This window comes from Pagrus major, chromosome 4, assembly GCF_040436345.1.
Source record: "Pagrus major chromosome 4, Pma_NU_1.0".
Taxonomy (NCBI): domain Eukaryota; kingdom Metazoa; phylum Chordata; class Actinopteri; order Spariformes; family Sparidae; genus Pagrus; species Pagrus major.
Genome location: NC_133218.1, coordinates 10848223 through 10871362, shown reverse-complemented (window position 1 = coordinate 10871362; position 23140 = coordinate 10848223). Strand labels below are relative to the sequence as shown.

The following is a 23140-nucleotide window of genomic DNA, read 5'->3' as shown; positions in this document are numbered from 1 at the left end:
AAGAGACCATGAAGGTGACGCAATTGGTGTAAGTCATTGCATCATTGTAAGGCAAGTGACACCAGAACCCAAGCCAACAGTCAAGCTCAAGAGGGAAGTTCACTATGTTTGTAACACTCATATCAAAGAAGTTGTCACTCCAGATGATGTAATCAGGGTACTTGAATCCGATTTCAGTGAACGAGTTGGAGAAGAAGCAACTATCTCTCAAGAAGATCTCCATTTCTTGAAAAAGCTAAAGGATGGAATCAAACACAAACAAGATGGTCATTATGAAATGCCCTTACCTTTTAAACAGGACAAACCAAACCTTCCCAATAACATGTCATGTGCTGTTCAACGTTTGAAGTGCTTGGAACGAAGGCTCAAGAGAGATCAGCAATACTGCTCAGACTATATTAACTTCATGGAAGACATCATCACACGTGGTGATGCAGAAAGGGTCCCAGAAGAGGAACTCAACAATCAACCAGCTTGGTATATTCCCCACCACGGGGTATACCACCCTCAAAAGCCTGGGAAGATACGTGTAGTCTTTGATTGCTCAGCGAGGTTCCAAGACACATCGTTAAATGATCACCGTCTTACTGGACCAGATCTCACAAACAGCTTGGTGGGAGTTCTTTGCAGATTCCGCAAGGGGCCTGTCGCTGTTATGTGTGACGTGGAACGAATGTTTCATCAGTTCCATGTAAGGCCTGAAGACCAAGACTACTTGAGGTTCTTGTGGTGGGAGAATGGTGATCTTGGGTCTCCGCCATCAATTTTTCGGATGAAAGTCCATTTGTTTGGGGCAGCCTCCTCACCAGGTTGTGCCAATTTCGGTCTTAAACATATAGCAGTTGAAGGTCAAGACCAAGTTAGCCAAGATACTGTGAAATTTGTACAGGATAATTTTTATGTTGATGATGGACTTGGTAGTGTAACGTCTGATGCTGAGGCAATCCAGCTCGTCAAGGAAGCCAGAGAGCTCTGCAGTGCAGGCAAGTTGAGGCTACACAAGTTCATCTCCAACAGCAACAACGTATTGAAATCAATACCAAAGGAAGAGTGTGCAGAAAGTGTGAAAGACCTAGATATGGCTTTGGGAGAGCCGCTGATGGAGCGAGCACTTGGTGTTCAGTGGTGCGTGTTCTCTGATGACTTTCAATTCAGAGTTACCGTCAAAGAACGCCCACTGACCAGAAGAGGAGTGTTGTCCATTGTAGCCTCTATCTACGACCCGTTGGGGTTTGTTGCACCATTCATTCTCCTAGGAAAACAGATTTTACAGCAAATGTGTCGAGACAAAGTTGGCTGGGACGAGCCACTCCCTGAAGAGCTCAGAACACGGTGGGAGTCATGGCTTCAAGATCTTCAGAACTTGTCTAATGTAAAGATCAAAAGATGCTATATTCCAGCAAACTTCACAGATGTCAAGCAGTATGAGCTACACCACTTCTCAGACGCTAGTGTTACTGGTTATGGTGAGTGTAGTTATCTCAGAGCAGTCAACGCTAATGGAGAAGTCCATTGCTCACTAGTCATGGGGAAAGCACGTGTGGCCCCGACCAAGGTAACTACAATACCACGCCTTGAGCTATCTGCAGCAGTAGTAGCAGCAAGGACAAGTGTCATGCTCAGACATGAGCTTGAGATAGACAGTCTTCAAGAGCATTTTTGGACGGACTCGAAGGTCGTTCTTGGATATATAAATAATGATGCCAAACGGTTTCATGTGTTTGTTGCTAACAGAATCCAAAGAATTAAGTCCACTACAGAGCCAGAGCAATGGCAGTATGTGAAGTCTGAAGATAACCCTGCAGATCATGCCTCAAGGGGCCTAATGGCACAGCAGCTTGTCAGTTCTAATTGGTTCACTGGCCCAGATTTTCTATGGGAAAAGGACCTACCTGCAGGAAATGTCAAGGTGGGAGAAGTCAGTGATGATGATCCAGAACTGCGAAAGGCTCAGGTGCTTAACACCAAGGCAAAGGAAGAGAGGACGTTGCTAGACCGCCTGTCCAAGTTTTCTGAATGGAAAAACGCTGTCAAAGCCATTGCCTGTCTCAAGCGCCATGTAAAGCAAAGGAAGGGTCTGAAGTCTAAAACAAGCAAAGCCACAAGTGTTGAGGAAAGACAGGAAGCAGAGCTTTTCATTATCAAACTGGTTCAAGAGGAATCATTCAGCAGTGAAATCAAAGGTATAAAACGAAACAAGGAAGTAAGACCTAAAGACAAAGCAAACAAGCTATACAAACTAAGTCCGTTTGTAGATGAGTATGGTGTGCTCAGGGTTGGAGGTCGTTTGACAAGATCTAGTCTTCACCCACATGTCAAGCATCCTGCCATTCTACCAAAGACAAGTCATGTGTCTTCTTTGCTTATCAAGCACTACCACCAGAAGGTGCATCATCAAGGAAGAGGCATAACTGTAAATGAATTGCGGTCCAATGGAATATGGGTCGTAGGATGCAGCGGTGCAGTTGCCTCACACATCTACAGGTGCACGATGTGCAGGAAGTACAGAAGGAGCACACAAGATCCAAAGATGGCAGATTTGCCAGAGGACAGAATGGAAATGACACCTCCATTCACATATTGTGGACTAGACTGCTTTGGACCGTTCTATGTGAAGGAAGCAAGAAAGGAGCTGAAGAAGTATGGTCTTCTGTTCACATGTATGTGTTCACGAGCTGTACATATAGAAATGCTTGATGATCTCACTACAGACGCCTTTATCAATGCATTGCGTGCATTCATTGCAATACGTGGTAATGTAAGACAGCTGAGATGTGATCAAGGCACCAACTTTGTAGGTGCAAAGAGAGAGTTCATGAATGCAATGAAGGATCTGGATCATGAACAGTTGAAAGAATATGGATGTGAGTTCAAAATGAACACCCCATCATCAAGCCACATGGGAGGTGTATGGGAGAGACAAATAAGAACTATCAGAAGTGTTCTAACTGCCATCCTTGATCAGTCTGCTAAGAGACTCGACACTGCTTCACTTCGAACCTTTCTGTATGAGGTGATGGCTATTATAAATAGCAGACCACTGACAATCGAGCACTTAAATGATCCAACAAGCCTGGATCCTTTAACTCCCAACCACATCCTCATGATGAAGTCCAGCATAGTATCGCCTCCTCCTGGTCAATTTGTGAGTCAGGATCTGTATTTGCGTAAGAGATGGCGTCAGGTGCAGTTTCTGTCAAACGAATTCTGGACAAGGTGGAGGAAGGAGTACCTCCTTAATCTTCAGCAAAGACAAGTATGGCAAACGGATAAAAGAGATACGAAGGTTAATGACATTGTTATCCTTCGTGAGGACAGTTCTCCACGAAATCAATGGAAATTGGCAAGAGTAACAGAGGTGTATCCCAGCGCTGATGGAAGAGTCAGAAGGGTGAAACTGTTAGTAAGTGACTCAACCTTGGACAAACAGGGAAAGCGCACTACTAAGCCAGTGTATCTTGACCGGCCTGTGCAAAAGACTGTCCTACTGCTTGAAGCAGAATAAGTGTAATGGTTGACTTGTTAAGTTTATTATGTGAATTTGAAACAAAGGTGTTAAAAGGGAGTGAATTGAAATCACAACAATTGTGATTTGGTGGGAGTTTAACTGCCACAAATATTATTTATGTAATTTAATGTTTTGTTACACACTTTATTTTTATACTATTTATTTTTATAGATAATTATTTTCTTTGTGCAACACTGAGGAGGAATTTATTTTTATTCTGTGTTGCAAGCGGGACGAATTTAAGTGTAACACGCAAAAGACGGAAGAAAGTAAAGAAAAGCACTGAAGCAGAAGAAGTGTGCGAACCTCCGCAAATTAAGACATTTTACTGCGCATTTGAAGAATAATGCACGGTTCAAAGATATTTTGTGAACATTTTTGGTTTTGAAAGATTTGTCGAACGGACTCATTCCCTCTCGGTTGTGTGCAGCCAGCGAGGTACGTTTATTCTGTTGTGTTGTATCGTATGTGTTTAAGTTCTGTATACAAATGATATCTTAATTTTGCACACTGTATATTTGAACAGTTCGACGGTGACTTTGACGGTGGTTTATGAGGAAGGAGAAAATAAAGTCATCTGTGATTGAAGAACTGCGGTCCCGTGTATTTCCTGGAGGGAGTGATAGCATCTTTGTGGCAACAGTTTTCGTGCCTCAGTAATCCACAAAACCAGGTCCATAAAGCAATGTTTTGTCCCAGTTTGGTGTGAAGGAACGTGACTGGCCTGCACTGAGCCCAGACCTCAACCCCACCCAGCACTTTTGGGATGAACTGGAACACTGACTTTGAGCCAGCCCTCAACACCCAACACCAGTGTTAGACCTCACTGATGTTCATGTGGCTCAGTGGGAGCAAATCCCTGCAGCCAGGTTCTAACCTCTGGTGGAAAGCCTGAAACCAGAAGATTGGAGGCTGCTATGGCAACACATTAATGCCCATGGTGTCAGAATCACGTTACATAATCACATTTGAGATGAATTTGTGTCCACGTACTTTTGACCATTTAATTATCTACTCCCCCCTGGTCTAATAGATGTTAATGTGGTCTGGGGGTTTTGAGAGGGGACATCATGAAAATACTGCCCTGAAGAATGTTACATGCTTGTACAACGCTCCAGGCCATTGATTCACCCTGCAACATTTAATTTCCACACTCATCATCTTTTATGCCATTTAGAACTGTCAAAAGTTCAACATGTAAAACCCAGGCACAAGTTATTGGACTCAAACTGATAAATAGCCCAGGGCTATCTGTCTCTGTGTCTCTCCCAGCTCTCGGCTCCCAACAACAAAAACAACACACCCTCCCTGTTTGTGCATAACCTCAGGGGCTGGGGAATAGACTTGATTATCACTGCATGTTCAAAAACGCTGCTGCAAAGTGGCACGCAGGCAGGAATAAATGAAATGGATTATAGTCAGAAGGAGTGACAGGAGCTCTGACGAGCAGCCTCGGGCCCACCAAAAAAAAAAAGGATTTCCACTCTGGACGGCCAAACAACCTGTGATGTCAGAGAGCTGAGGCAGAACAGAGAGGAGCGTGTGTGTTTGTGTGTGTTGGCAGGGAGGGGTGGAGGATGTATAATGGACTGATCTTCTGATGCGGCTGGGCAGGAGAGAAACGCCAGCAGCTCAGGCAGAGATTTTTAAAGAAATCCTGCACTCCGAGGATAAATCAGAAGACACGCAAACTTGACTTTTTGTGGCGTGTGAATTGGTGTCGGGAGGCGACAGCTATGAGAACATGTCATGTCATGTTACTGCTGACTTTCAGCTGCTGCGGGCACCGAGGGTTTTTCCAAGACACAAAGACAAAGGCCATTTGAACCATGCAGGAGACCAGCAAGGGCTGACAGGCCTGACCTGAAGAGCCCTGCTGAATGTGTGTGTGATGCAGAAAGGAAGAATGAAAGAATGAAAATAGATATGCAGGTGTGTGTGTGTGCATACTAGCATGCATGTCAGTGCTGTGTATATATGTGTCAGTGTGAATGGGCCCAGTCAGTATCCAGGATGCAGGCTGAATCTTTCCCTTGGCCCTGAGTCAGTCCAAACATCTTCCACTGACTCCCTCACACTGCTCTAGGCTGTCTCTACCTGGCTACTATCAGTGTTTATGTGCAGACACTTCTCCATAGCCTCAGCCTCAGCTCTCATGGAAGGGTTCCTAGGAATAAAGATGGTTTCAGTGTGTGACTTTAATCTGTTTAGGCAGATAGAGATGCCATAGTTTTACAGGGGTTTCATTCCAAATCCCCACAGGCTACATCTAAAGGAGGAATGCATTAACTCACTCTGTATTCAATAAATAAAAAATGATCTCACCCTGAAAAAATATAAGCATTTTGCCAGCAAAGACTGTCATAAAGCCATTAAAGTTATAACGCTCAAGATTTAAGTCCTTGTTGAACTGGCAGCACCTGTGGTATCTCGTGGTAACAGCAAGGATATTTTTAATAACAGCTCTGCTCAAAATGATACATGCATTGACCACTGCGCGCAGCAAACACACCTTGAGTCAGGAATACAACACAGTGTTGTGTTAATGGAGTTGCAAAGCAGGAGCAGTCACCAATTCCAGATATAAATGATATTTCACACTGAAATGCGCTCTGGAAGTTGTAGTTAAAGAAAACCACCAGTTGATAATTCTCATAGCTCTGGCCATTGGTTGTATCAGGTGTTATAACATTGTTCTTGCAGAGAGTATCATGGAGACCAGTTTACTCCAGCACATCAAAGACAACATCCCTGCCAGCCTGGACCCTCACCAGTATGCTTTCAGAACCAACTGATCCACAGTGGGTGTCATATCTAGTGCCCTTCACTCAGTCTTCACACACCTGGAGAATAACAACAGCTACATCAGGATGCTGTTTGTTGTCTTCAGCTCAGCATTCAACACAATCTCACCATGAAGCTGATTGGAAAACTTAACACTCTAGGCTTCAGTAAAACACTCTGCAACTGGATATTGGACTTCCTCACAAGCAGACCCCAGAGAGTTCTGATTGGCAGCCACACCTCCTCTACGTTAGTGTTCATCGCTGGAGCCCCCCAGGGCTGTGTGCTCAGCCCCCTCCTTCACACTGCACACCCATGACTGCACTCCCAGACATCAGGAGAACTCTACTGTGAAGTATGAGGACGACACCACCATCATCTGCCACATTAAAAACAATGATGAGTTCATATCAGGAGGAAATCAACAATCTTGCAGAGTGGTGCACAGAGAACAATCTGCTGCTCAACGTCAGCAAAACCAAAGAGCTGATTGTTGATTTTATAAAGAAGGAGGCAAAGACACACACTCCTGTCTTGGTCCTTGTACATCAGCACCTTGGTAAAAAAGTAAAAAATAAATGAAAAATAAAGCACACAAAAGGCTGTACTACAGAAACTTAGGAAGGCTAAATTCCAGAGACAGAGCCTGGTCAACTTTCACAGAGGAGCAATAGAAAGCATCCTGACTGGAAATATCACAGACTGGCATGGTTCATCACAGCCCAGGACAGGAAGGCTCTAGCCAGTGACTGAGGATTTCATTTGAAGGTATTCTTTCCTGAGCCGCCGAAATGAACATTTGAAGTCTGTTCTTTGTTTTGTGAGTAATAGTGAAGTCAGGTGGATGGTTAGAGCTTGGGTCATCTTTATCTTTATTATTGCTGCACTATTATATGAGAGTTATGTGTGTATGTCTTCAGATGTGTGCCATGTACCTTTCATCACATCTTCTAAATTCACCATAAATACTGCCTGGTTTGCTCTTTGCACTGGATATTTTTGAGGGGTGGGGCCAGACGGTCTAGAAGGATCAGTGGAGTGAAAGCGATGAAGAAGGGTACAGTGGCAAAAGTCAGGTCACGTAACAATAAATAAACTAAAAAGTGCTCCACCCATCATAATGTGTCTGTGTTTTCTGTGCTTGACTTGCTCTATAGTCCAGCCAGGCTCAAACTGTGATTAAGCTTTTGTTGTACCACCATCTAAACTATGAACAAGGTGCCTGACTGTGCTGAAGGTTACCAACATGCATTGCCCTTTTAAAAAAATGATTGAAGCAACAGTTTTCCCTTCCTGTGTGATTGATGTATTCCCACTGCTTGTTTTAAGTGTTTGGTCTTTTTTCATTAGTGTAGCTTGTTTCTTCTTCTGACACTTTCTGCTTTTAACCTTGTGGAGCACTTTGCAACAAGTGGTTTATGTTTTGAGTTCTATAACAGTAAAGTTGACGTTACATAGCTTGCCACTTCAATTTAGAATGAAATTCCTTCAAGTGAAGTGACAGATTTGTGTTTGAAAATGTTCTTGCCTGAGACTTCCTTATTTATTTTGTTGTAGCCTCACCACAAATGTCCTAATATGTGCTTCCTGCTCACTGTTGATGTTCTGAAACTCAGCAGTTAACTGTAGTGACCCTTTAACAGTGGATGCAGTGTTACAGCCAACTGAGTGACTGACACTGAGGCAGTGTAGAAACATATTTCGCTTTTGGTTTTCATATGAAGAAACATTTTTTTTATCTCTTTTTAGTCATTTAATGTGTTTACATACCTTTACCTTTTTTAATCTATCCATTATAAAAGAGAGGAGGTGAACTGCTATCTCAGGAAGTGTGAGGGTTCTTCCAGAAAGCTCTTTGTGGCCTCCATCGCCTCCATTGTTTTCAATGTAACCACAGTAGCAACCATGCTGCCGAGAGGAGGGGTGAACATGCACGGCTCTTTGCTGTTCAGAGTTTAGGTGGATACACTTTTTCAACGTGCTGTCCTGATCTGCATGCCATGACAGCATCCGCTCACTGTCTCAGAGCACCTTTGATGGCTCATCTCCACTGAGTTTCATGAAACCATGTGCACACAAAAAACACAAATTACCAGATAAAATATTCACACTGTAGCTCTGTATCAAGGAGTTAATTTCTGTTTCCTGATAATGTTATGTTGAGCATAAACAGAAACAGGAGCCACGCCTGGGACACACTGCCCACCTCTTCCTGTGTGTGACGGCTACCTTGCTAAACTGCTGCGGCTGACACGTGTGGTGCTCACACAGACAGCGCTGCTACTGCCGGCCTTATCCTTTTAAATTGAGTTTGCCTTTGAGATTGGCCATCAATAATAATGATGACTAGATATTTGTTTACCCTTTGTTCAGAGACAGAGGCAGAGAAGAGAGTGAGCGAGCACTGGAAAAATACTGACCTTCACCTGGTGTTTGTCTGTTTTTCATGTCTGTGACATTTATTTCATATATCGACAGTGAAACTGTAGTGAAAGATGTAATGTTGCCTCTGTGATGTCAATATGACTATCAACAGATCACTTTAGCTGTTTGTTTTCACTGAGAACAGCTGACATCACATGAAAAAACAGGCGACAGGTCAAATCTCTAGATGACAGGCCTCTACAGCCATGCGAGAGGCCCACCTGCCCACACATGCCGTGTGGCTGCTCTAACCTTAAAATGAGCCCTGAAATGAAAAACAAGCTCTGTTCATGTAGGCAGTGTGTCTCGGGCATCTGTACCAATTCAGTTGCTGTCTCTCCAGAGTGAATAATAGTAGCTGAATTCACTATGCATCTAGATTTATTCAAGCAAACTGCATGCTGTGTAACACTAGGTCTTCTACTGCAGCTGGGCAGCCTACTGACAAATACAACAAACTAATTATGTTTTGGAATATCTGAGTGAATTAAAAACACACCTTAAAGCACACCTCTCTGAATCATGTTAAGCTAAGGTACCTTTCCTCTATTTTAGGCTCAGAAACAATCTGGTCTCCCATCTCTGCAGACCTGATTTTATTAGGTCAGTCATGCTGCGCTGCAACACTCAAGTACATTATCATGAAGCACTCTGGCATCCTCCATTATGGCACTTCTCTTAAAAGCACTTAGGTCTGTAATTACACAGTATATACATTAAACTGCATCATTTTGTCTACAGAATCCAGACAATAGTTCAAATTAGATATTTTGTCTGAACAATGATCTAAAACTAAGATATGAATAAATGTAGTTTATCTGTAGAACTGTAAAGCAGCACATCTTCACATTTGGAAAGATGGAGCCGGGAATGTTTTGTATTTTCGCTCAATAAATGAACTTCAATGATCACAATTTCTGATGATTGTATTAATGTTTGACTAATCGAGTTATCAACTCTAACTAAGCCATCCAGTTGCAGCCATTCTTTACTCTTCTTTATTTTCCTGATGATTCTCCAGTATTGAAAAAAATATTGACCAGATTTTAGACATATTTGCATTTGGATTGGAGTCTGTGTTCTGTCATTCACAGTGATGAATGCATGCCACCTATTTTATTGGAGGATATGAGTGGAGAAAGTAAGCTGGTGATCATAGTCAGCTTTCAAACATGTTTAAGAATACTGTTGACCAGACTTCATGCCAACAGTTAGAAGTCTGGTTGGTCTGACACTTAATGGAGCAGGCTGAACTGCACTGATAATACACAAACATTTCCACAGCAGCATCAAAACCTTTCATTCCAGCCCTGCATGCTATCATACTGTTGGTCACTGGTTCTCTCACCTTGGACCTTGACCTGGTTGGATGTGCAGGTAGGACAGGGCAACAGGGTGAACTCTTCAGCTTGGTGCATGGAGTAGTCAGTGCTGGCCACCACCACACGATCCCCGGACCGCCAGCCCTCTGGTTGGTCGGCCAGCTCTAGGATGCTGCTGTTGGACATAATGTCGATGGAAATGGAGGCCTGCGGACGAACTGCAGTGGGGAAAAGTGTTAGAGCACACGCAAAGCAGCAAAGCTGACATGTACAGCTGCATTCACACATCACACAGTCACACACTGCAACACATTAGGAAGGTGGAACCCAATCAGCAGCATGTCTGTGTAGGAGGTCTAACAATATGATTAAACTATTCTTTTCTTTTTTCTAAACTGACTCGACATGAGTCACCTCGCTGATCTGGCTTGCAAGTGTTGCTATATTTCAAAAAATAATTCTTACTTCATCCTAAACATACATATAATAATATTTCAAGGTGTTCTCAAAATAATGAGAACACCCAGAACACCACGTCTGTTTCCTGTGATACCCATATCTCAGGCTAGCTCCATTCCTGTCCACTTGGAGTTGAATCGCTGCTTTTCTGCATCACCTTTTGTACATTGTGGCAATATTTTACACAGAATGACAGACAATCATGTGAGGTAACTTCACAGCTGCTGGTTTATAGGTTTATGGACAGAATATGCCAATTCATCAGTTGCCTTCCAGCTGTGTCAATTCTGTCCATGAAATTTAAGAACAGAATTAGTGATGAGGAACAACCATGGTAAAGCACAACGCCCACAGAGAATGTGCTTGACTTCCCACTAAGCATACAGAAACAACCCACTCTGGTTAGATAAGCACCAGATGGCTCATAGCACCCTGTATTTCCCCAGCACCGCCAGCAGGATTCTGTGAGGGCACGGTCAGAAGCCTTCTCCAACTCCACAAAAAGTGTAACCTGGACGGGGAAACTACCATGAAACCCCCAATGACCTTGATCCAGTGTCTCTCAACCTCAGAGGACTCCAAATGGTTTCTCCTGATTCTGATCAACATGGCTGGAGTATCCTATCCAGTCTTTTACTGGTATCATCAGTGTAGTGCAGAAGAAAGCATCATTAAAACATTAAACACAGACACCATCATAGATATTATTGCTCTCTCTCTCTCTATGTTATTGTGTGTTTTCATGTGAGACAAGAAGAGAAACTCATGATTCATGAGAGGATTCAGGGCTCTGTGGTTGTTACCACAGGCTGACTGAATAACAGATTAATGTTCTTCCACATTTGTTTTGTTGCAACTTGATCATCTTGAGTGTCAGGGAAGATCGTGAGTAATCAGAGCTGGTTTCATGGACAGGAGCCAGATAAGGATTTGACTGCTGATGCCTGAAGCATGACAGCCAACATGAAATTACATGCATGGATGGATGGATTATAGTCGGTTTCTAAAGTCACTGTCCTGTAGATCATATTGTAACCACCTGCTAGAACTCAAATCACTTAATCACCTCCAGGCCTCAAAGACATTATCTTACAGGAGCAGACATTATAAAGCCACCATCCCCATAAACTCTCCACAAACAACAAACACAAGGCCAGATGGCCTGACTGATGCACAATCAGTTCAGTGGTCTCTCTGTTGTACATCAAAGCAGAATATCCCACCCTCTGTCTACTCTTATCAAATCTACATACCTCTGTTAAACTGACATCTATAACTACGTGTTTTACCTTAAAATAACAGCATCAAAATCATGTTGATGTCACACTGGCTTGTAAGAAGGTGAATGGTGTCTCTGTCTCAGTCACTCTGCCTCCCTATCACTTGTTTCTAACCTGTATATCTTCAGTGAGAGGGTAGGATCACAGTGTGTAGAACTTTACAGCAGTACATCACACACAGCACCAACTATCACTGGTTTCAGTGAAACCAGATTATATTTTATGGAGAAAATGGTTACAGTTTCCCTCTGATGACCTGCGGCTGCTGGGCCTCAACTGTGATTTACAGAGTTTCCTCTCTGGTTAGCTCTGCTAGCTGACTCTGCTCAGAGCACACAAGATTTTTGGGTGTGGGACCAGAATGGGCACCAGAACCGGAGCTGGGCGAGCAGGCAACAGAACCGGGCTCAGCAGCCTCTACAGACATCATGACAGAGGTGAAGAGACTGAAGAGGACGCTGATGGAGGAAAAGACACAGACTGTCAGACTGGCTTTGAGTTGTCGGTGACAGCCTCGCTACATAAAAGGCTGCAGACAGACGTGGAGCTGGACTTGTTGCTGATGAATAATCAGTGATATTAGCCACATGCTAAGTCATATGTCATGTTGTTGCACTTGCTTGATGTTTGGCTGAGTTAGTCAAGTTATCCACTCACTAGTTTTTGATCATGAACCAAGTCAACCCATTTCAACAGAGGTTTAGCTGGTAGCATGTTACAGACAATATATGCAAACACAGTAATGATATTCTGCCCACTTCATTGCTGAATAGAAGACTAATGGCATGTAATTGCAGTTCAATTTTCTTTCACTCATACAGAGAGGGGATTGTAATGAAGATAAGGTCTGCAGTGTGATGGCTTCACTGGATGTGTGTTACTGAAAAGGAGAACACTACTTCAGTTATATTGTCTTCACTCTCCGCCAGCATCAGAAAAGAGAAAAGACAAGCGCAGCAATAAGAGCTCTTGTGGTCCCCACGTGGCGTCTCTGTGTCAGTCCTAGCCCCACATTTCTGAGAAGGCGCACATCAGCTATGGCGTAACCTCCGAGCCTACGCCCGTATTCTTGACAATTTGTCGTGATTGAATGTATTTGTTTGTGCAATTTTATGAAAATGTGATTCAACATCATTGAAGTTGGTCTGAATCGCATGTCTCAAAGAGAATAAAGGCAAACAAAGGTTTTCCTGGAATTAGTGGGTGGGTACAGTACTATGTCACATTGTGTTTGTGTGTGGGGGGTAATTGTATGGTGATGCCAATGGGACGTGCCAGTGTCAACCTTGACAATAGATCACGGCAACACAGACTAGCATGCTCTACATATCACACAAACACACACACAGACAGGCCCAGACAGAGTCGGTGATATCTCAGTGTGGTCTGAGCAGTGCTCGTCGGCTCTGAGCTGGCTGTGTGGCAGTGTTTTGCTGCACCATGATGTGGGTTCCATGCATTCCAGCCATTACAGCCTGCCCACACACAACACACTATGTGGAGCACAGCTACAGTGTGTCTTTATATGTATAGACATCAATCAGCTTCACCTCTCTATCCATGCTGTACTTGTGAAGGCCATTAATCCTCGTTGAGTGTACCAATAGTGTCAAATATTACATTCTACTGTTTTTCAGAAGAAAGCCATACACATACCATACTCACACACACACACACACACAGACGGTAAGTGGTGAACGAACCCAGTTTTCCACACAGGAAGCGGACTCTGTAGTTGCGACAGAGGCCATGAGCCTGGTCTTTGTTGAGGCAGACAAAGCCGTAGTCCTTGTCATTCTTGTGGATCACATCTCCTGTCTGGTTGAATGGTATGCCATCATGGGTCTCAGCCTGAACAAGGGAAAAAAAGGACAAATTTCAATGGAGGAATCAATGGACACTATTTGCAAAGCAATTCTTACACACCAAAACATTATCATTTTGCAGATGACAGTTCAAAACGTTGGGAAATATGATCGTCTGTAGCTTGAGAGAAACACACAGGGATGTCTGGCCTCCTGGCATCAGGGCATGTTTTGTTTGCAGGCAACTAAAAGTATGTGTTTTTTGCACCAGACATCTGGTATTTGTCTAGTGTCTGGCTTTGCTGGCAAACAGCAGGAATTTTATAAAGGCCACCAGTACTGAGGATTAGAGCTCAGAGTTTTGTCTGGACATAAGAAGTAACTATGCAACTCTGTTCTGATTCAACGTTTCTTAATTCCTACAATGTCTTCAACATCACTAAAATGACTTGTGCAATCCAGCAAATGTCCCTGCAGAACAGAGCTGGTGGCATAACACAGTAAAAGGCCATTCTCCTCGCTTTAATATGTGGCTTCATTTGTTTAATGATCCTCATGTCTCAAAATGAATATGCTAATCATTTCTTGACATTAAACTGCTGTTCATCCCTAATCATCAAAACCCTTTCTAAAGGAGCAACAAAACAGTGATCGTCAGTGATACCGTTACAGTACAACAACAGGAAAGTGCTGATGCTGCCTCAGACACTGAAGCCCTGAAGAATAATAATAATTATTATTATTAGTCTATTATTGTATTATTGTAACAATCCATTTGCTATTGATTTATATTTGATCAAACAGTGAAAAAGGACAGTCCAGTGAGAGAATAAGAGAACAGACAGGACAATTTGTGAGGGAGAAGCAACGAAGCACATTGATCAAGTTATATTGTTGCACAGCCGGCATAACAAAGAACAGCTGCGGCCCATAGTAGTGATTTTTTATGATAATGGTAAGGGTGTTGGACTCTGTGTGGGCAGACCTGGCACCACTGCTTATCTTCATAGAAGGCTAACAGCTGCTGCTTGATGGTGCCAGGCTGCATCTACACTCTGTGGCTGTGTCATGTCCCAGCAGCACAGTGATGGCAGGTCGGCTTGGCGCTGATGGTCAGACCTACCCCAGACAAATCTGCACACAGAAGCAGTGGCGGCTCCTCTTTATGCCATTAATCCAACGTGATTGTTGCTGCGTGTAGATGTGGGTTTAAAGTTATATTTCTCCAGACTTAAAAGATACGATGAGATAAAGAGGAGATGCTATATATGGTTGTCATTTTTATAGTTTATAAAGTGGTAAATCAGACATTCCTGTGTTGCATTTAAATTTACCTCACGTGCACAAGAGATTCACAGAAAACAATGCAGCACATAATCTAGTGTCACCTCATCTAACTGGTAACAGCCTCACTATGTACTAGTTGCTCTCTTTGCACTGTAACAACTGTATTAAGTTAGCGCTAATGCTGCTAATGAAACATCCTTTTGCTGCTTTTCACTGGCTGGTTGTTATTGTGAAGACGCATCACTCAGGTTAGAGCTGAGAACAGTCGTACTGACACACCCCGGATGCTAACCTTCCTTTGTACTGAGTTTCCAGCAGGGTAAAGTTAAGGAATATATTTATGAGGCAATTTTATTTTTTGTGCAGCCAGTTTCTCATACAATAAACTAAACTGGAATCATGATGGCCCTTAACCTGAAGATCCAAAATGTTTCTGTATTGTCAGTTTATCTCTTCCCCTCCTACACAGTTCAATGGCCTCTGCTGCTTTGAGTGAGTCTGGGTTACATCCATGGTGCTGGTTGTAATGTTTGGCCATTGGGTAGTCATCATTTCCTGTTCGGATGGCGTATTTGTGTCCAGTGATTCTCTCTTTCAGTTTTCTTTTTGTTCTCCAACATAGAAAAAACAGCATGGACATTGGATGTGGTATACTACATGAGTTGTGTTGGAGTTAATGAATTCTTTAATAGTATAAGTTTTATATGCGTGTACATCCTTGAATTGTTAGTTTGCAACATGGCGTCACAGTGATTCCAGGTACCACAGTTAAAGAAGCCTTGTGGCCTGCGTCGAGCCAGGTGCCCTCATTGTCTCCTGGCAGGCAGCTATGAACCACCCTGTCTCCTGTAGGTGCTCTCCTGAAGCTGATGGGTGGTGCAGATGAATACAAATCTCTAAGCAATGGATCACTTTCTATGATCCAGTTGTTATTGATGATTTGCTTTATTTTGTTAACCCTAGTATTGTTCTGTGTCTCAAAGTATATCTGCTGTTGTTTTTGTTGGAAGAGACCCTGTCTTCTCAGTTTCTATCCTTTAGTACTTTAATACTTTTGTAGCCTCCATTTAGAAACCATATATACCACACCATACTCAACTCCAAAATGTGATTCTTGAGCCCATATCCTCTAAAGACACTGACGCTGTCCATTTGGGATGTTCTTTTTAATAATAGGAGAATGAAAGCTATGCACTGTGTTTCTGTCAGTTGGCTTGTGAAAAACAGCAGTGTGACGGTGCCCGTCTCTGTGTGAGGTCCAAAGAATTAGTTTGTTCAAAGTCATATTGCAAACTTAGTCATTAGTGTTGTTCAAATATCTGTGAAATGACAGTAGTTCTCGTTCAGTGCCTGAAAAGAATAAATATGAGGTCATCTAAGTTTTGGCCATTAAGCTTGATCTTATCTTTGGACTGGCTGTGGGGAGAGCAAATATATTGTTCCTCCCATAAATAGATTAGCAAGGCTTGGAGCGTAACAAGCTCCCATAGCTGTGCCTTTTGGTTGTTGATAGATATCACCTAGAAAAAGGAAAACGATATTCCATCCATTCGGGTCCATTCGATGAGTCTTAATATAGAGTCATTATGTGGTATACATCCTTTATGGTGTCTGTTCATATATTATATGCCCTGATGAAGGCTGTGAGTTTGAAACGTGTAAGCACTAAGCCCATTTATTAAAGGCTTTTCATTTTTGCAAAGCAGTGTTCCTTGGTATTTTTTGATCACAGAGCAAAGTACAAGTCTGCCCTCAGTTTTTTGGTTTCTTTATAGCCAACACTTGAGATTTACATGTGACTTTCCAAACAATGCTTTTCATCCCGTCCCTGATGAATGGCTGCATTTTAAAGCTGGATGGTCGTTCCTGCTCGAAGAAAAAATTCAAAAATTGAACTTTTTATTTTCTCTACTGGTCTTTGTTTCGAATCATAAAGCAGAGTACATCTTGCACAGCAATATCAAAAACTAAACTAAAATAGTCTTCTGATATTCCAACTTTGCAAGGTGCTGAAAACAGACATCAGTTCAGGCAGTCAAACATTTAAAGAGAGGGAGCTGCAGGGTTTCTGGGTAAACGTTGAAAAAAATGATACCTTTGCACTGGATTCAAATTCTACTGATAACCCATCAGTGGATTTTCATGTTGCATTAGAGGAATAAGATAATGACCCAGCTACCCAGCTGCATCAGCAGCTCTCATCGCTGGGGCTCTGTGACTGCGTTTGCTATCAGTGAGGCGTGTGTGACTGTGCACACACACTCATATGTGTATTTGTGTTTGATGAAGTAAGAGGGGATGTACCTGGATGTCCAGTGGACTGCTACACAGTCGGTCTGGATAAGCGGCGTGCAGGTCAGACAGTTTCTCCCAGTCTCCAGATCCCCTCTCATCATCCCTGTCGAACCATTCTGTCCACTCTGCCTCTGTGGAACACACACACACACCAGTAGCTCCCAGTTTAGTGGTCAGACAGCCAAGCGGTAGATATTAGACTAATCTACGTCAAGGCTTTGACTCGCAGTCCATTTAGGCTGTCAGAGGGCATTTGTAGCAGAGTAATTGAGGTGCTCTCTCCTCCCATTATGCTCTCTGTCTGGCGGCCACAGTGGGGATGTGCATTTGACTGTGAGCCTGAATTTCAATCTGAAGCTCGACATATGGCAGAAGAGGCTGTGAGACCTGTGATCAACCATTCTCAGGAAGCCTGAGACTGTGTGTATGTCTGCATGTGTGCATGTACATGCATTCATATCAGCAGTTTCATTAAATGAGCGGCTATCTGATGGGAAGAAGAAGCATCTAATTTGAGTCAACTTTTAACTAAAAAGGAGGGGTGATAACACCGGCGTACGAGATGGTAGGATATGAGGCAGACGTATTGATGAGGTGATGATATGATACATTACAGTTCAGGAAGTATTTAAAGAGCCACAGTGAGATGATGGAAAAATAGTTTAATTTTGCCTGTGTCTTATCGCTATAACGATAGTGATAAAGACGTGAGACTCGACACTGATTAGGAAATTCATTCGGAAATGAAAAATTAATGAATTACCTCTTGCTGCTGAACGTTACCCAGTGAAATATATAAAAACCCAGAAGGACAAGATTCTTCAAAGATGAGAGGAGGTGGAGTTAGGAGAATACTTTTCTATGAGTCAACATCAATTATCCATGCAATCGTCACAGAGGACAGAGGACCCCCCTCCAAATATCCAGTCTGCTCTGATTGGTTATCTCGCACACGCTTGAGCCAGCACCTCTAACAGCAGAGCAGCTGTGCTAATCAATTCTTACTAGGCATTCAATTATGCAAATGTGTGACATGGTGACAACGTCATGGAATTAAAGGCGGGGCACTTCAGGAACAGTGTTTTCTGTGGGAGAGAGGAGCTTCTAGGTGCAGACTTTGACCCTTTAGACTCTTTAAGATTTCACATGCACAAAAACCTCAGGAGAGGAAAATACTGAAAAAGCATAATAGGTTTCCTTTAATATAATTATAATTAAGTTGTATAAATAACCAAGAATGAGTTATTAAAGGGGAGGCTATGGAGCTATAATTGGTGCAAAACGATTTGCAAATGCGTATCTCAATCTGTGTGTGTGTAGTCAGATCTGTGTGTGCGTGTTCAGATCTGTGTGTGCGTATTCAGATCTGTGTGTGCGTGTTCAGATCTGTGTGTGCGTGTTCAGATCTGTGTGTGCGTGTTCAGATCTGTGTGTGCGTGTTCAGATCTGTGTGTGCGTGTTCAGATCTGTGTGTGTGTAGTCAGATCTGTGTGTGCGTGTTCAGATCTGTGTGTGCGTATTCAGATCTGTGTGTGCGTATTCAGATCTGTGTGTGCGTGTTCAGATCTGTGTGTGCGTGTTCAGATCTGTGTGTGCGTGTTCAGATCTGTGTGTGTGTAAAAAAAATCCGTATCTGTATTCAGATTTGCAAGTGAAGACAAATCTACAAATGCATGCAAAGATCTGTGAATGCGTACACAGATCTGTAAGTGTACATAAATCTGTAAATGTGTAAACAGATCTGTAAATGCGTACATAGATCTGTAAATGTCTGTCATCAGTTACAACTCAGCCAGGAGCTCTCGACTGGCTGTCTTTTTACAGGTGACTTTTGCTACAGTTCTGCCGTGGCAGATCTGCAAATGTGTAGAAAAGATTCGTGTGTAACTTCACTTTTCCTTTGCCCTGAGCTCAGGCTCACAGGCTCACGCTGCCTGGCTGCAGTAGCAGTACAGCCTACACACCACGATTGTTTGCTGTAAGTAAAAGTTCATGTTTTAGCAGTAACTTAGTTGTCAGAAGTAAAATTCTTAAAATGAATTCTTAAAATGAATTATCAGTAATGTTATTTATGAACAAGTTACATTTGCTCAGCTTGTGTGTCACCGAGCAAATATATCAAGTAACGTTAGCACTACAAGCTACAGCAAACAATCGAGAATCCATCCTGGTCTGCCTCGCAACATCACAACGCGCAACGCTCATGTGTTACCCCAACAATGACACGCGTAACTTCACTGGGTGCTACGCGCCGACTCGTGGTGTGTAGGCTGTACTGCTACTGCAGCCAGGCAGCGTGAGCCTGTGAGCCTGAGCTCAGGGCAAAGGAAAAGTGAAGTTACACACGAATCTTTTCTACACATTTGCAGATCTGCCACGGCAGAACTGTAGCAAAAGTCACGTGTAAAAAGACAGCCAGTCGAGAGCTCCTGGCTGAGTTGTAACTGATGACAGACATTTACAGATCTATGTACGCATTTACAGATCTGTTTACACATTTACAGATTTATGTACACTTACAGATCTGTGTACGCATTCACGGATCTTTGCATGCATTTGTAGATTTGTCTTCACTTGCAAATCTGAATACAGATACGGATTTTTTTTACACACACAGATCTGAACACGCACACACAGATCTGAATACGCACACACAGATTGAGATACGCATTTGCAAATCGTTTTGCACCAATTGTAGCTCCATAGGAGGCCATCTACAGCGTTTGCTAAATGCCATCAAAATGTCCACAAAATCAAACTAAGAGATGGCCATGTAACTTCAAATGGATGTTTATTGGCTGCCAGTGTGTCTACTGTTCATCACATCACTCTGAAAGTCATACAAACGATATTGTTCGCCACTGTTTAGAGTTGTGATGTGGACGATATATTTATAGTTATTGTTGTTGTGGACGGCCCTTGAGTCTCACTATCATACAGGGGCATAGACATTGACCAGTGAGGTACCTATCTTAGAGATACTTCCTATGCCAGACACACATAGAGTAAAAAAAGCTTCATGATTAGCACAGTGCCTAGAGTTACATTTCATCATTTTCCTCTCAATAAACATCAGAGTGATTTTTATGGTGGAGAAAACTACAAAGAGTGTTGATGAAACGTGGATCCCACCGCAGCTCTGAAGGCTTTGCAGTGATCATGTTATAAATGCTGATGACATATTTAAAACTGAACCCTGATGCAGAAACACTGTTTAGGATTTGTTCTGCATTGTCATAGTGTGGAGTCCAATCAGTTAGTCACTAAGTTTGTCTTTGGAATGGATCAACTTAGCTAGTTACTTAATTACATCACCACTGATCTTAATGCAATTGCAGCTATTTCATTTTTATATCATTCCTTTGTTATAGTTTTTTTCTTTTTGGAGGGGGGGGGGTGCAGCAGATGGAGGTAGAGATGGTGATCATACTGAATGTAGTACTGGGGTGAATACTGCTAAACACACAGAAATCTCTAACAAAAGAAAGAGATGTTTAGGTGCAGGATGTTGTGATTTTACAGCTCAGTGAAAGTCTTATGAGCACAAACCAAAACACATCGCTGTCCGCTATTCGCTTGCGTTACAGTAATTAGATAATGTGCTGATTAAAAAAGCCTAATTGCTTCACTTTTGTATCTAATAATACATTTTAGTTCTATATAAGTCTGCACTTAATACATGTGTATTTCTGCCACTATGATCTTCCTCATGGCTTATGTAAATCCCATCTGCACCATGTTTATGTCTGTTCTTCAGAGGCACTGATTTTTTTCTCACAAAACTGATTGTTGCAAATTGCGTCATCCCTGTAAATACAGCCTAATACATTATTAACCTTCGTTATCATGTCTCCTCTTGCTGTTCGTACTATTTCCCCTTAAATGTATAATAGGAGAGACAAACACTTTGCAAACTGCGACTCTAGCCTGGTGTGTCTGTTTGACAAACACAACACGTGTGTTTGGGGCAGAATGTCTCACTTCTGTGCAAGAAAAACAAAATGGAGGACAGCTACATGCCGTACAACTAGGGATTAAAAAATAATCAAATTAAGTACAGGCTTTGATGTGATGTTAATTAAAATTAATCGCACATACCAATATCTGCTGTAAGCATTCAAGACATTTCACTGCAAATGTATTTCATTAGATGAGTGAATTGGAGATGGAGATAAATGGAGATGCAGATATTTTAAGCTTAGAGGATTCGATGGTATGTAAATTCCTCGCTGCATAAACTGCACAAAGCGGTGCTCCTGTCAATGGTTCCGTCTGGGCGTTTTTGAAGCCCCACTTCAGTGTGTTTTGGTATTTTTATGATCTTTCCTGACAAGCTTTTATAATTTTCGACAAATAACTTAATTTTGTGCTCAAACTTAAACGAAAATTAAGCTGTCTCTAAAAGTGAGTGGACTACAGTAGAATCTGGGACTTTGAGGTCCTCCACCAAGCTTGGCTTCGGGTGTTATAATAAAGGCTGATTTATGGTTGCACGTGGGCTCTGCGCAGAGCCGACGCCTTAACCTACGCAAGTGACCTACGCCGTAGTGAGCATTTATACATGTGCGCTGGTGTGTCTGTGTTGTTGGCGGTGGTGAGCAGATTGCCAGCTTCTCTTTAAACACACCAACTCCTTCGGTTCACAGCTGTGACTTGGTTTCAGCAAGCTGGTGTTTGCCACCGGGCTCCTTGTTAAGGGCAGCCCGCCCTTCAGACATTCGGCCTGGAGGAGTATTATCCAAGAGGAGCAGAAGCCTGCTGGTCAGGAAGGACTGCAACAGCCAAGGAGTTTAGAGTATTTAACAGGGAAACTACAGGTCACAATCCTCGTTATTGGAGGTTAGACCATAGGTACGGTGTCAATTCATCAATTAACACATCCCATTCCTGGTTTGAGAAGAATGTTAACAATTAGATACTGAGGCTGGTGTGGGACTTTTCCATTCAGTAGGCCTGTGCTCAGCAGCGTTTAGTCTTCTGCCTCAATCATGTTTACAAAGCTGCTGGTCAAGGGGCGTCAGACATTTTTTTAATAGATTTTTTTGATGATTAATTAATCAAAATTAATGTGTTTCATTGACAGCCCTACGTACAACAAACCCTGACGTGTGAGTTTGTGCATGTGTGTAGAGTTACCTTGCACCCACTGGCTGCTGGTGCTGACGGTGAAATGCTCCCCATAACTGGACTGAAAAGCACGAGAGCTCAGGGCCTCAGAGGAGGCTTTGGTCCCTGACAACACACACACAAACACACACACATCACTTACATCATATATGCTTTTTGCCACATACATAAGATCAGGATTGTAGCAAAATTTAAAAACTGATTGCTACCTTGATAGTCAGCATGGTCCTCCACAATAGAAGAAATGTCACCTTTTGTCACTATAAAAGTCCAGGGATGCCTGCGGAGGAGAAACAGAGGAGTGATGAAAAGGGGAAAGAAAAAATAGGTGATAGAATTGATAGAGGGAAGAGGAAGTGGGGTGGGAAACGACAGAGAATGGAGAGAGGGGACCAGAAGAAGACGGAGACAGAAAGACAGAGACATATTTAGTGAATAAGAGATGAAATCAGCAACAGAACGAGACATGGTCGTACAGATAGAAGCAGCAGAACAACAGGTGAAACATCTACAGTACATTACACCACACACACACACACACACACACACACACACACACACACACACTGTATGACACTCGTCAGCACACACACATAAAGAGATATTTTTCTAATATTGCTGATGTAAAGAGGGCTGACATCCACAAGTGGGGAGTCTGGGTAATTAAATGAGCTCTCCCAGCATGCATCACTTAGGCATTGAAGTGCTGGCTCTCAGTGAGGAAAGAGGAAGTTCTGTGCATGTGTGTGAGTCCATGTGGGTACCTGAGATGTCACCATGTGTGTGTGAATGGAAATGAGTGTGTGTAGAGTGTGGAGCAGTCAGCAGAGAGCTTGGACATGGTGTTGG

The 23140-nt window shown here is 42.7% G+C and overlaps 1 protein-coding gene across 1 annotated transcript in view; it reads right to left on the bottom strand.

The window, feature by feature from the left end:
- The window catches only part of cemip (cell migration inducing hyaluronidase 1), a 106553-nt gene that overhangs the window by 56372 nt on the left and 27041 nt on the right, over positions 1-23140 (bottom strand). The window contains exons 6-10 of the mRNA XM_073465266.1: positions 22501-22571; positions 22301-22396; positions 17174-17295; positions 13481-13628; positions 10065-10256 (exon numbers count right to left, since the gene is read on the bottom strand). Coding sequence (XP_073321367.1) covers positions 10065-10256; positions 13481-13628; positions 17174-17295; positions 22301-22396; positions 22501-22571 — 629 coding nt within the window. The remainder of the gene's footprint in view (positions 1-10064; positions 10257-13480; positions 13629-17173; positions 17296-22300; positions 22397-22500; positions 22572-23140) is intronic.